This window comes from Antennarius striatus, chromosome 12 (genome assembly GCF_040054535.1).
Source record: "Antennarius striatus isolate MH-2024 chromosome 12, ASM4005453v1, whole genome shotgun sequence".
In the NCBI taxonomy this organism is placed as follows: Eukaryota; Metazoa; Chordata; class Actinopteri; order Lophiiformes; family Antennariidae; genus Antennarius; species Antennarius striatus.
The window spans coordinates 15,713,349-15,728,848 of record NC_090787.1 but is presented as its reverse complement, the minus strand read 5'-3'; the positions used below and the strand labels follow the sequence as shown (position 1 = coordinate 15,728,848).

General features: G+C 40.3%; 1 protein-coding gene across 1 annotated transcript; it reads right to left on the bottom strand.

Annotated features, from left to right (window-relative positions):
* Positions 1-9,524: 9,524 nt before the first annotated feature.
* Positions 9,525-15,250, bottom strand: LOC137604847 (leucine-rich repeat-containing protein 58-like). The gene is made up of 4 exons (XM_068329002.1): positions 14,593-15,250; positions 11,968-12,096; positions 11,550-11,827; positions 9,525-11,434 (listed from the first exon to the last, which is right to left on the bottom strand). The coding sequence occupies exons 1-4, from the start codon at positions 15,048-15,050 to the stop codon at positions 11,241-11,243; spliced, it is 1,059 nt and encodes a 352-aa protein (XP_068185103.1). The 5' UTR covers positions 15,051-15,250; the 3' UTR covers positions 9,525-11,240.
* Positions 15,251-15,500: the final 250 nt, after the last annotated feature.

Here is a 15,500-nt window from a genome sequence, read left to right as displayed (position 1 = left end):
ACGGGGAGAACATGCAAACTCCGCACAGAGCGTGATATAAACCCTTGCTGTGCGGCAACAGCGCTATCAATCATCCTCTATTTGCAAAGCGCTTCATCACATAAGCAGACATTTCAAAGCGCTTAAACAGACAGAGAAACCCAACAGAACTCTCCAGGCATAAGCAACAGAGTATGCTTGCTCTGGAGGATTTCACTAACTCATGGCTCTCACTGTAGCTCGTAAAACAAGCAGACATGTTGCCACTGTTTGACGATTGTGTCCCTGTCAAAAAATGTGCATCAGGGATGCATGAAAACGAGAACACTGCTTTTTTTTTTCCGTGAAGCACCATCAAATCAATTTAGACGCATTTAGTTGAATCTTGTTCTTCACTTGGGTGGATGTTGTGAAGGGGTGTTTTGCTTCAGCATGGAAAGGATCCTGCGATCATCAACCACTGCTGTCTTCCAGGCCTTATTGAGTTCCAGTGTGCTTATTTTTCTCATAAGGGAACAGAGCTGTTGGTTTGGAACACCATTTCTGATCTGACTCTGATGGATTTCTTCTTTTTTGCAGCCTAACGAGTTCTCATTCTCACTTCCACAGAGAAATCATTTGACCTTATGTTGCAGGTTAATAGCAACAGCTTCCAAATGCAAATATCACTACAACTCCAAAGCTTTTATCTTCTTAACTGATGATTAAGGAGGGAACAGACCATGCATCCCAAAAAACAACTTCTTTGTCAACAACTTCCTTTTGGTCCGTTGAAAAAAAGGCTTTCATATATTAAAAAATGAATGAATGTAATTCCTAAAAATGTTCTCTAATTTGGATGTGAATACACTCAAAATAAAGCTGATAAAATAAAGTTTTTTAAGACTATATTGATATATACCTGTAGCTTGAATATGTTTTGGTGAACAGCTATAACAAAAAATAATCTTGTGATGTGTCCAAATGTCACAAGACATCAAAGTTAGACCAAGTAATTATTACAAAACACCAAATTCATGGTAAAGATAAATGTTGAGCTCCCAAAGTCAAACTGAAAAGTTATAACAGCCTGTTTTTCTACTGATCCTTAAGTTCCTATCCCCACATCATCACGTAACCAGGGCAACACAGGATCACACAATGGTGTAACACGCATCTGGACACAGGCTGAATTACAGTCCAAAACTAGAAGAAGAAAAAGCTGCAATAAATCTTTATCTGACAGGATACATCAACTGTTTGTCGCTCTTACCGCTGGTGTTTTTATGAGGCTCCACCTGCGCTGTACTGACATGTTCCACATTAAATGGCATCACCTGAGAGTGAGCTGTGTGAGAGTCTGACAGCTGTGAACCCTGCAGTGACTCAACAGGTTCTCTAGACGATCGCTTGCCACCACAGTGACAAGCAGGTGTCTATCCTTAAAAAACACACTGTGTGTCGATAGAATGACTAACAAACAACCATAGGGTTCAACCAGGACAAAACAGTAGCAAAAGTGTTGGAAAAATGACCCTGATAAGAATAATCTGCCATTTTGGAAAAATCTGTAAGATTTTTCTGGGTGAAAATTATTGCATTTCCAGAAATTACTGGTGTCAACAGAACAATGAGGCTCACTGGGCAGCATATCTGGGAAATGTGTGGAGTTCCTGTCCATGTCCTTTCGTCACTTTCCAAGTTTAGATCACAGTTCTCCTGCTTCCTGCAGGAAAAGCCGGCAGAGAGAAGCATTTCCGCCAGTTTTTCAAAATCCAACATCCAGTTTGGAAGACAACCCGCCACCCCGCAGAGGTCAACAAAGGTGGGCCAGTGGGGGTCATGGCGTAAGCAGGAGAACAGGCACTATTCCCGGGTTAAGTTTAGTTTTATGGACATGTTTTGACAGTTCAGGATAGTCATGAGGAGTGTCTTTTGAAGTCCTGACTGTGAAACCACAAATAATACCTGAGGTTACATGAATGTAGGGCGGGCCTGAGTTCATTTTAGCCCTCAATTTCTTATTCCTCCAAGCACATCTTTTGAAGTGTCATTTTTGGTTGATTTGGAGTACATATAACTTTTCAGTCTTCTCTGACACGTCATAGGGTCATAAAACCTTCATTAAAAAACGAAGTAAAACGTGTTCATTGTACTGTCAATCTTTCTTTCGCTTTAAATCTGCACAGCTTCAGGTCAGGGGGCCAATATTGAAGCATTCCTCCTCAAGTAATCCGCTTATAGCTATAGGTTGTGTTAGAATGCTATTACTTAGACCAGGAGGACCATATTTCTGGGGATATGATGTATTTTATGTCCTGGTTAAACAGTCTAAAAAAAGTCACTCCTTTTATCACAACATGAAGTACAGTAGTCTATCAAAATACTCGATCACTAATGGGTAATGACACATGTGGTGGAAAGAATAACGTGAAAACAGACTTATAAGAACTGAGTGAAGTTAGGTGACATCCTTTGCGTAAAAGTGGTGAGCCCGCGTATTTTTAAAAAACGTGTCCCTCAACGCACCAGTAAACTTTAACACAGTGAAAAAAATAAAATGTATCAACCGACCTTCAAGAAAAATCAACGCAGGAGAGGATATCCAAAATAGAAAACTGTGAAAGTGCAAACCTCGGATTCCACAGGACACCATCGTCGCGTCCCGCTCCAAGGGCCATGGCGCAAGACTCAGAAACGTTACAGGACTAAAAGTGGAAGTTAAAAGAATCGACAGTATGTTATATAACATATCTACAAAGGTCACATGGCTGTAGACCTGCGATGAATCCAGAAAACTGTCAGCCCACAGCCCGAGATCATCTGTTTCAGGAAAGATCCACGCCGGTGCGCAAGAGGTGGAGTGGAAGAGAGGCGTCAGTGTCACGGAGAGGAGGTGTGTTCATGTTCTCTCTGTCTCTCCCTCCCTTTCTCTCTCTTTCTCTCTCTCCCTCTCTCTCTCAAACACACACACACACACACACACACACACGCACACACACGCACACACACACTCCCCCCCACTACCCTCTAGATGCGTGTGATGCAGCATGTTGCAGGGGACCCGTGGGACTGGGTGGCAAACGGGACAGGGCGGCGCACCGATTCCACAGAACAAATAAATAGAGTGAATAACTGCGCTTGTTTTAGTGGAAAGACAAACACACACATATATCTATTCAATTTTACAAAAGCATTCCTCCACAACTGTCGGAAAACAAATTGCTAGTTTCTTTCTTTGCTGAACATAAATCCCATCAAAAAAAAGTTGTTGTTTTTTTTTTGAGTGCACAGAGGCAGCAGAAATATTTCGACATTTGTTGCGCCAAGCCAACCGCAAGAGGCAGAAAGGTGTTATTAGGACGTCACAAAGATTTATAACGCGGTCTTAAGCGCACGGTCATTCCTGCCGAGGGAGTGTCGCTTATACTGACATATGTGATCATGGAGTAGAGGCACAAAGGAAGAGGAGCGCAGAACATGCGGATATTGGTTCAACCACTAATCAACCACACACACACACACACACACACACACACACACACACACACACACACACACACACACACACACACACACACACACACACACACACACACACACACACACAAACATACACACGCATTTGTTTTTGTTTTGTTTTTTGGTTGTACTTCAGATCAGATAAAAATGTTTTTTAAATATTAAATATTATTATTATTTAATATTTTCATAATTTTTAAAAAATATTTTATTTTGAGGAGACTGAATGAGAGAGGTTTTGGGGTTTTTTTCCTCTGGAGTGAAATGCAAAATCCTTAAGATACTGAAACCTATTTAGAAATAGGACGCTTAAATTATAGTCACAAGTCAAGGTTTTCAGATCATGTAACATCACGGTAGCGGCCAACCGAGGGCCTGAAACTCTGCTGCCTTCTCTGTTACACCCAACGCGTGGCGGTCACGGCTCAGATTCCACTTAGGATGAGGTAGAAGGCAGACAGGACAAACGGCAGGTGGACTGGACTGACGCTCACGTTACTGGAGCGTCAATATTTCATTTGGGGACATAAAGCTGTTGCTCAAAGAGCTTGACCAGGGAAGGTAACTGGATGAAACGGGGCCAGATGACATTCTACTGAGGTTACCATGGATCTATTGTAACATTAATATGTTTTAATTAACAAATGCAGAAGTTAATATTATTCACTATGTGTTTCTTACTACAGTCAGATGTATAAATATTGCAACATCCACACAATTGTATGTACTGTGTGTGTGTGTGTGTGTGTGTGTGTGTGTGTGTGTGTGTGTGTGTGTGTGTGTGTGTCTGTGTGTGTGTGTGTGTGTGTGTGTGTGTGTGTGTGTGTGTGTATACTGTATGTGGGTGTGTGTGGGTGTATATATATATAAATTATAGTCACATTATATATATATATAAATTAAATTCATATATATATATACTTTATATATATACTGTACACACACACACACACCTATATACAGTATATACCACAATGGATTTGATTAGAAACAAAAAATAAGTGTTTTAACTCAGGGTGTTTACATCCACATCAAGGTAAACAGTTCTTATTTGTGCCTTCCACTTTTTAAGGGACCAACTAAACAATCAAACTTTCACATTTTAACTCTACCAGGTGTTTGGTTCTTGTTTGTTTTGTAGGTGTTTTCCCCTCAGTCTTGTCCTCAGCAGCCAGTAAACACTCAATCAGATTCAGGTCAGGCGATTGACGTGGACAATGTATAACTTTCCACTTACTTGCTTTAACTGTGGTTGCTTTTGCTGTATGCTTGGAATCATTATCCATTTTTTGCTGTATGCTTGGAATCAACATCCAACAAGTTCTGAAGCATTGTGCTAAATATGAACAGATAATATTACCTGAAACACTTCAGGTGAAATTATTTTGGTCAGCAGTAACATCATCACTGAAAAGGGAACCAGCTCCACTGGCAGCCAAAGCTGCCCACGGTACGACCACCATGCTTCACTGATAAGGTGGATATTGTTGGATCATCAGTTCCTTTCCTTCTCCATACTTTTCTCTTTCCATCACTCAGGTACAGGTTGATTTTTGTCTCATCTGCTCATATAGGCTGTTGTTCCAGAGCTGTGAGGTTTTTTTAAATGTTGGTTACCAAACTCTAATCTGGTCTTCCTGTTTTTGAGGCTCACCAATGGTTTAGATCATGTGGTGAACCCTGAAGTCTAGTTTTGATTGTTGAGTTTGACACACACACACACACACACACACACACACACACACACACACACACACACACACACACACACACACACACACACACACACACACACACACACACACACACCTACTTCCTGGAGAGTATTCTTAATCTGGCCAACTATATTGGGGTTTTTCTTCCCCAAGGAAAGAATTCTTCTGTCACCCACTGGAGATGCTTTCTGTGGTCTTCCGGATTTTTTCGTGTTGCTGAGTTCACCAGTGTCTTCTTCTTTTTAATAAGAATATTCCAAACACTTGCTTTGGCCACACCTTGTGTGTTTGCCATCTCTCTAATGGCTTTGCTTCGATTTTTTTCACCTAATGATGGCTTGCTTCACTGATAGTGACAGCTCTTTGGATCTCATATGGATAGTTGACAGCAACAGATTCCAAATGCAAATGTTACACCTTGAATCAACTTCAGACCTCTTACCTGTTGAATTGATGAAGGAAATAAGGAAATAGTCTCACCTGTCAATTAAATGGGTTTTGAATTGATTACTTTTGTTCCCTTAAACAGTTGGAGACACATATTAAAGGTGAAAGTCTGCAGTCGAAGCACATCTTGTTCATTTCATTTCAAATCCATTGTGGTGGTGTGTACAGTTAAAATGATTGTGTGGATTTCCCAATATTTATGGACCAGACTGTATGTATCAGCTGGAAGTCCACCAATGAAAATAAATACCATGCAAAGCTTTTGAACCACGTGACGTACTGTTTCCTGTTGAACTGTCCTGACAGGCCACACCGCTGTTTCCTGATGCGGACGCATCTGCATCTGTGATTCAACGTCTGATCACAGTGTCTGTGAGTCGCATCATTTTCTAGTGTTTAAAGCTGTGTGGGTGTTCAGGTATTTTTGTGTGTCAAGCAGCACCAGCTCATGTCCTCAGTGAGGCTGGACACTCCCCTGTGACATGCCCAGGTTTGCCTTCTCACTTCCCCAGAGACAAATCCCTCTCTGGAACGTTGTAGCTTCTCCTGCCTGCTGTGTCCGCTACGAGACTGGATTAGCAGGTCTGGATCAGTACCCCCTCCCAGCAGACTTCAGTGTTTCTGCTGAGGATGGTGATCATGATAAATGGGGTGGAAGACAATCAATCTACTCACTTTCTTTTTAAAAATCGCCATGAAGTTGAAGTGAAGATGTCAGATAATGTCTGAGGTGACTCTGAGATTGAGTTTAGACTGGTTTACAGGGTGTTGGTGGACTCTTATGCAGGTTAATAAAGGATGTCAGGATTTAGAACAAACAAAACTTTTCTTAACACTGTACTTTTGACCACTTCAGAGGCTGTGCAAGTAACCGCAGACACAACAGTGCCATCACGAATGCATAGTCTTTTATTTGCAGTCATTTGTGTCCATTTGAAAACCACTCCCTCTCATTTGAGTTTTTTTTTTAATCTCTGCAAACATCTAAGGGAAAAATCTGGCTGTAGGGCTGCTGAATCCTCCACCATGTTCATTAGCAAGCAGCTAACTCTGTCTGCTGTTTCCAGTTGGGAGGTGGTTTGTTTTATAAAAATTGCTTTTGTACTGAGGCAGCAGAGTGTGCAGCGGTTAGAAGTGTCTCCTGTTTCTAATGTTTTACAGTACATAAATCATAAGGAGGGCTTGTACTCAATTTCAACTCACAATCCTCTTTCAGAGCTTTCAACAGCAGTATGATCAAAACAGAAAGCTTAACTCAGGATCCACTTTCATCATTGGTTTGGATAACTCTCTCAACATGTAGGTGTTTTCATCCTCACGACGACAGAACAAAGTGATGGAATTAAAACTACTGGTAGAGCTGGGGAATATAAGATACCAGTACAAAGCCCTGTTAAGACTTGAAAATTCACATTTTCGTTTAAAATTGTTACAGACGTCATGATTCACCTCAACACCGGATTCCTGAACTGCAGGATCTCAGGTCAACATCAGACTCTTTCTTTCCCAGCATTTCCTCTCTGTCTCTGTGCTATTGCTAGATTTCATGAAACTGGCGGACAGAAATCTTTTAAACTGTCCCATCTTTCACTTAGTTACACTTACAGGCTTCTTCCCTCCTTCATTCTGCAACGAGGAGGAACATTATAATTTTATAACAACATGCTACAAAAAAAATCTTATGGAGAAACAAAAATTTTTAATAATGCACCATAGAGAGGTAAATATTTTACTTAAGCTTGACTATTCACCCAACTTTTTTCTTTTCCTCAAACCCCCTCCTTCTTTGAACTTTAATCTGACTTTCTCCCTGTGGGATTAGTGGAACTCCAAAGACAACATCTAATTGTTTGGTAGGTATCTGCAGCGTGTGGCTGTCGAGTGCAAAGGCTCAGCTGAGTGTACATTTTAAACTTGTTGTGTGAAAGGTCGGGCATGCATGTTAACACACACTGGCTCTACTGTGAGCTGGCAGGCCTCTGACTGAGGGCAACGAGGATTACAGAAACAAAATTCCCATATGTCAAAGCACTTTTGTCTGTGATCTGCTGTAATACTATAAGCATTGTTTGCGGTCACAGATCACATAACTGGCGCAATCAAAATTCAGTAGCCAAAAAAAGCAAGATTTAAATAGTTACCTGGTACCATTGCAGATGAGTAAAAGATGACACAACATCAATCTCACCTGGAATCTTAATTTCAGGGTCCAGATTCAAGACTTGATTTATGTCCTGACTCAACTGAAGTTAATTTACGACAGAGGTGACAGCTTGTCCTCATTTACAAGTCACAGCGCTCCTAGTTCAACACGGTTACATCAGAGTGGCGTTTCAGGTCCCATTTGTGATAGAATCCTTCCGTGTGCATGTGTGACAGCTGATGGGCACCCAAGCATTATGTGTAATGTAACACCACATAATGTGCTTGTTAGGTGCCTGCTGTTGGAAGTCTTGTATGCACATTTCAAAGGCCCTCCAGAAACACTGGACCCCAGCAGTGACCTGGTCAAAGACCGGTCAAATACACAAAATGCTTGAAACTCAAAACATAATTTTTTGCCAGCTTGTCTCATAGAAACCATGAAGTGAAAAGAAACTGAATGAGGAACAGAGGAGAAGCAAGGTGGATTGTAGTTCTTGGCAGATGATATTCAAAGATTGGCAAATTGTGCAAGGCGCAATGCGCTTGTGTTGGCACCTTTTATTTCTGGGTTAAAGGAAAGGGCTCCCAGTATTTGTCCTCCACGACGACCTCACCTTCATATGCAAATTAAACCCAGACACATTCAAGCTAATAAAATGATTGGATAGGACCATGCAAACACATGCACAAAGGCTACATTTCAACCTTCAGTGCACAAAAACAAATTCTATGAACAGTCAAGATGCACCAGTTTTTTTGTCCCAATTTGACAAAACATTTTGTTGGTTTTAGAACGGGTTGGAAGTCTATATGGAGGGTGGGTTTTGTGATTAATCATTCCCAAAATGAAGTGATTTGATTAGGATTTTGTGAATTGTCTGGTGCCTGAAAAAAAAACTTGTCAAGAAATTACCAAAATGTCTTCATCCAGTTAATCAGGATCAACGTTCAGGATCCAGGAAACAGTTTTTAACCAGCCACCAATAACACTTGCTGGTATTATTTTATTTTATATATAAATATCACTTAAATTATTACCAATCGTCTGCATCCATAAAAGACCTCTACTCCGCAAAAAAATAACCATCTAAATCATGAAGAGTTTTACTGAACAGATCACCAGAGCCTGGACAACGCTTAGAAGCAGCTTTGAAAGAAGTGGACCGCCATCTTCCAGAATGACATCTGGAGTTTGTGACAGGAAGAGGATTACTGCTGTCATCAATGATGGACACAAAAATTGCCAATAGCATAAAATGTTCCGTCTCCAAGTTGTTGTTCCGAGTAATTTATAAACTTTACGTAGTTGTTACTGAATAAATAGACGATTGTTAAAATGAAGAAGAAAGTGCAGGTCACTTTCATATGATATAAAAGAGCCATGTTGTTGTGCATAACTGTTACCTTAGTACATTGTTTTAATTGAGCAAGCTCTAAATGTCTTAAGATCCTCAATGATCCAGGTCGTGGTAGATCTGTGTGGAATTAGGTTAGTGATTCTAACACTAACCTGGATTAGGTTAATGTTAGATGAAATACCTGGAACTGAAGCAGTTCAGAACTGTAAAAACCTGTGATGGGAGGAGAAACATCTTCAAGTTTTTCCTTAAGTCCAGCTGACTTTATGCAACACAGAAATAAATGTTCTTTCAATAATGTGCACAATACATTAGTTACATCAACTAAATATAAACACTTTAATAAAATCATAAAAGGCCGCAAAAAAAAAAAGAACTCTGATGTTACAATCAGTCTTTATTATTGTCCGAGGTACAGCCTGCCTACCTTAGCTGAATGGGATACATGTGCATACAATTAATATATCTCAGTATATTTGCTCCTCATCTATTCTGCAAGTCATTTAAATACTTTTGGAAAAAAAATTCAAAACACATACAAAAGTTATTTTTTCAGTTTACTGTGGACTGATAAGTACAAATTCACTTAAATGAGTTTAAAATTAATAATATTAACATTATCACATTGCAGGGGTAGATATATCACATTCCTTTGTACATTGTTTCCCCCTAAGAAGTCATCATTACTAAGGCACTTGAATGATTTAGTGTAGATGTTATTGTAACATAGGAGAAACCTACTGTTTTAGCTTACCTTGTGTCTAAGGTGAAGCCAACAGTGAGACACCATCAGACAGGAAGGCTGTAAAATCTAAGTTTCCCAAACAAGCACCGATGTAACCAGGAACTCAAAATGCTGTGAGCTCCCATTACACACATACACATTTGCATTCCTATGTTTGGTGAACAGACAGCCCTCAGCAGCGGTGTGAAGGCTGCTGCACGTTTACCTGAACATGTATCGTTTTTGTGCTAGCATTGGGATTGCTTCCCTTATCCTTCTACAAATCCACTTCCTGTGTGTTCAGAATTTTTTTTGTACTTACTCACAAAACCCATATTTTGGGTTAATCTGAGAATGTTAAACCATCAAAGCAAAATGATTCAAGGCTAAACGTACAATGAAAAAAAAAACCCAGACATATTTTGATTTTTCAGTGTTGTGTCAGACAGGTCTGACCTTTGTTCAGCAGGACAAACACAGTGTAAGCAAAGTTGTCACATATCAGACTCATGTATTTAGAAAGCAGTCCTGTTTCCCTTGTGGGTATTAACAGCTTGTAGTGTCATTAGCAGACAGATATAAACTACATTGTTGATATGTAAAGTTAAGGATTAGGTGATACAATAAGCTTTTGCTACTAAATAGTCTCAAGTACCATATGAAATAAAGTACGCAGCACCTTCAGTCTCACTGAATTTTACTGCCCTCTAGTGTTCAACCATGGGAATAGGACTTCAACAAGGTCCTTGAGAACTAACCTGACATGCAGGGTTGCATTGGAACAGTAATGTTTTCTTTTTTGTCATGTCAAGTGGGTGTATTTGATACAGCCACAGTATCAATAGCCCTTTTCACACAGTCTGTTTCAGGTGGGAGTAGCGTGTCTTCATTCCCACTATTCTGTATGAATGCTATGATGGAATATTCTTGGATATGGAGAGGAATTAGACATCTAAGTAAATGCTCCCGTAATAAAGGCAGCAGGACATGACAGGAAATTGGTGCGAAGTTTTGGCGACCTTTAACTGGAGGATTCAAAAGGCGACTGGTAGTAGTTAGCAAGTTAGCAGCTTGTCTTTTTAACTGGGGTGACAGCATGAGATGCTCCTTGCCCTCCATATCACAGAAGTAGGAAGACTGCTGCTCTTACCTGATTGTCAAAAAAGCATTGCTCAAAGCAAAACACAAATCAACGTAAAATGCCACACTTGGTCTGTTCGGTATGTAAAATAGACGGAGTCCTCATTGTGATTGAACCCTGTGTAAAAAGAGATAGTGTTGTGTGTGTGCCTACGATGATGTGTAGTTGTATACAAATCCATCAGACTAAACTAAGTTTGTTCAAATGGTCAGAGACTCCTCCATGATGAGCTACCCCAGAAGCACTCTCTGCAGGCGGTCAGCAGGAACGCTACTCTCATCCTCCGACTCTGCATCGCTCTGTGGGTTGGAGCTACAGGGGGAAGTGCACTCCGGGGAGCACAGGTAGTGCATGAGCGGTAGCCGGTACTTTCCACAGAAGTCCACAAACTTGATTTGGCGTACACATGAATCAAAGTAGACGCCTGTAGAAAAGAAAAATAAAACCAAGTGGTCGATCAGCGGCTTGTATTGGTCTTAAATGGACATAATTACGTTTGTTTATCACATAAAATACTATTTTAAAAACAAGCGTCTTACCAGCACACTTAGGGTTGGGGCACTTGCTGGCCAGATCCAGGTACCGCAGCAGGTTTAAGGGTAGGTCTTGGGGGTAGTAAGGAATATTTCGACTTTTAACTGTGCGTCCTGCCAACTCTAGCAGCGATGGGGGGTCATAGGTCATCTCCTTGACAAAGCGCACCACCAATGGATTACCACGGAGACTGAGCTCCTGCAAGTGCACCAGACAGAGGATCTCCCTTGGCAGGTAGGTGAGCAAGTTGTTGTGGAGGCTTAGGGATCTCAGAGAGTGGAGCCTGGAGTGAGAAAGGTGATTTTAAAGGTTACCTACCAAAAACACAACCACGGAAATATTCAATAACCAGCTTTTAAAGCAACGGCTATGTAATCTCTTTAGATATTTTAATGGATAGTACACTGGTGTGTGTACAGATACCTGGTGAGTTGTGGGGGAACACTTTGGATGCGGTTGTCACATAAGACCAGGTAGCTGAGGTAGGGCAGGTTAGCCACTTCTGGAGGAATGGCTGTGATTAGGTTCCCACCAAGATACAACAGCTCTAGACTGACAGGAAAAAGAGAGGAAAAGTCTGTTTTCATTTGCTCTGCTTCAATCCACTGTGGATTCACATTCAAATACAACACAAGAAAGTCTGAAACTGTTTTTGGTGCTGGTCACAAAATTTAAAAAAGGGTAGGTATATTAAATTGTTTTTGGGGTTTTTTCACAAATTCAATTTAATTTACAATCATCACATGAAAATTGTTAACATAAATACAAGTGAAATAATTAACAACTAAATATGATTTTGGAAAATTTTACTGTAGGACACACCACAGCTGACAACTGTTCACTAACACTTAGAAACAGCATCTATAGTAAAAACAAACATTACATTACTACATCAAGTCAGAGTTTAAATTTACCAATGACTATATTTAGGATTTCAAGTTCAGTCTTTACTGATTGTGAGTCCATAATTTAAAAAAAATCAACAACGCAAACTTGAGGTAGAAAAATAATAAAATGTAAAAAATAGGGTGAGATTAGGGGGACCTTTTTCTTACTAGACTCACATTTATGCATTACCTACTCACAAGACACATCAGTGGTCAAAGACGATGCATTCACTACCTCTTTGCATACTGATCCATTTACATCTGCATTAAAGTACACTTGCAACAACCAGAAAAATGTGTGTGCTTTTTGTATAAAGACACAAAGACCTTGGTAGGTTAATGGATTTATGGGGTGCACAGGAGAGTGAGAGAGAGACAGGGAAAGTGAAATAGATTGCTGGTCAGCAAAAGTAAGCCTTCAGGCCATCTGCTAGCTGGAACTGATGACACAGCGACTGCTGGACAGGAAACCATTACACCATCCTTGGTGTCTGAGCACCGAGCACACTCTGTGACAAGAACCCAGTCATTCAGTTCAGCTCTGTGCTCTCAATCAACCCAGTGACACAAATCACCCAACAGATCCTGAGAAGGGTTAGCTGGGACAAGACACCAAATCTTTACTGGAAAATGTAGTGTTTTTTCTTAGTCATTATAACAATAGATAATAACATGAAGTTTAATTTCTAAATATTCACAGACATTTAAAAAATGATATTGAAGTGTAAGCAATCTCATTCAAATTATATTCTTTGTCTTTTTTCCTCATAATGGAGAGACTATTATAATCACACAATTGTTGGTTCTCATGAGACAGGTCCCATGTGAAAGAAGAAACAAAAGTGTGAGACAAACTCCTGTTTTAGGCTAAATAAATGTAAAAGATAACGACCCAAAAATAATTTCCATAATAGCGCCAAGAAATGTTCTTAACATTTGTCATAATTTTAACGGTGACGTAAGTACAGGTAGAAGCAGTCAAACAATATCAAAATGTTTTTTTACAGTAAATTAATGAAACCAGGCTTGGAGGTTTGGTCTGGGTCCCGTCAGTGGCTCCTGGTAAACTAAACAATGAGATAGACCTTATCTCATAACTGTCTTGTTCCTGTTAATTTCAAAGGTTAAAGTGACTGGCTTGATAATCTCTTCAAAAAAAAAGAAAAAAAGATTTGTCTAGGTTCTCATGTTCATTTTGACATGTTAATCCTCCATAACCTTTTTAAATAATATTTTATTGAATTTTGTATCATGATTAATCATTTGAAGTATTATATATATAAACTTTCTAGCCAATCAGGTCACATTCAAATTCAATATACCATTAAACAAGACACAGACTTGCAGTAAATCTTCACAATGGAAATCAGTGAACTATGTGATTACAAGTACAGTACTGTAATCCTGTATTAAAAATGTAATCTCTTATCTCCCTCCACGAATGACAGGGCGAGAGATAAAATGAAATCTTGAGAAGTCATCAGTAGTTGACAGAAATGACAGTCAAAAAGTACCGGTATTTGAATTCGAAATTTGCACACAACATATGTTGTTGGACAAACTTTCTCAAGCATGGTTAGAGAAGTAATAAATATTGTAATGAGGTTTACTGTCTATTGCAAACAAACCAGTTCTGCAAACTCTCTTAAAATGTGTTTTAAGCATATTCTAATTTTGGTAGGTTATCCCCAAACTCATTTGTACTTTGGAAACAGGAAACGTGTGGCTTTTGTGCTCTTAAATGGATGAATTAAATAATTCCAGTTGAACAGGATACTCCGTAACCACTAGCACCGCTTCCATTTGCCACGCATGAAATGATTTCAACACTTATTTCACTCATTTGATAATTAATCCATCAAGGTAGTCTGGTTTATGACCACATTGCACCAGTAGTGAATTACGCAGCACCATAACTACACTGCTAATGGAAACTATCCTCTGATGTCCTAATCCAGGCTGTAATCTGGATACAGATGACAGATTACTCCAATAACACAGTCCTCGCTCTCCAGCTGTGACATAATAGTAGACTCTGGATCGAACAGTCATTTGTATTGTTGTTCAGTGTTTTTAGCAATAAAGCTAAAATTTACAGAAGCACCAGCCGGCTAGCTAAAGGAACTAGACTAATGGTTGTCAGGGTAACGCGTTAACATACCTGGTTAAATTCTCTATTTCAGCAGGTATACTTCTCAACCTGTTCCCACCGAGTGAAAGCGACTGCAGGCGCAGCAGCTTGGTACACTGAAGCGGGATTTCCTCGAAGCGGTTGCCGCTGAAGTTCAGCACCTCCAGCTGCAGCGAGCCGAACTCTTTGGGCAGAGAGAACTCGTCCAGCCGGTTGTTTTTGGCTATCAGGGCTTTCAGCCTGGGGAGTCGGCTAATGCCCTCGCAGATGGACGACAGTCCGTTGTTGCTGATGTCCAGGAACTCCAGGTTGTAGAACAGGCTGATAGACGAGGGGAGCGTCGTCAAGCGGTTGTAGTTCAAGTAAAGTTGTTTGGCGTCCCTTTTCCTCTCGTCGCTAACGTTGTCCATGCTAAACGTGTTCAGGCTCAAACGGGAGAAGTCCAGCACAGTGTCGCTAGCCGCTACCGCCCCTTCGTGCATCTCCATTTTAAAGGCTTTTTACCGTGAAATAAAACTAAACCAAGTCCTTCAGAAGGGTGGATGAAGCCCCCTGGAAAGCGAGAGTTAGCTCAAGCACTTTTCCGACATGGAAAAAGAAAAGTTTTCTATGTGCTCATCCGAAACATTTAACCACATCTCTAATTATCTAGGTCGCCGACCGAGAAGAAGCTCTTGAACCCTCACGTCACAGAAGGCGAAGTCATCACACCCTACTCTGTGCTCCCTTCTTTAAACTTTCACGTTTACGGATTGGTTAATTTCCGCCACAAACCCCGCCTACACATCATTTGATTGGTCAGTCGCCCATCAATCATATCACCTCGTATTAATTCATGGTTTTAACAGTTTTATAGCGCTGAATTGACGTGTTAAATGACGCTGTAAGGTGTAATTACACGTGTAAAGTCCTATAACGACGCCGGAACGGTCCAGTGA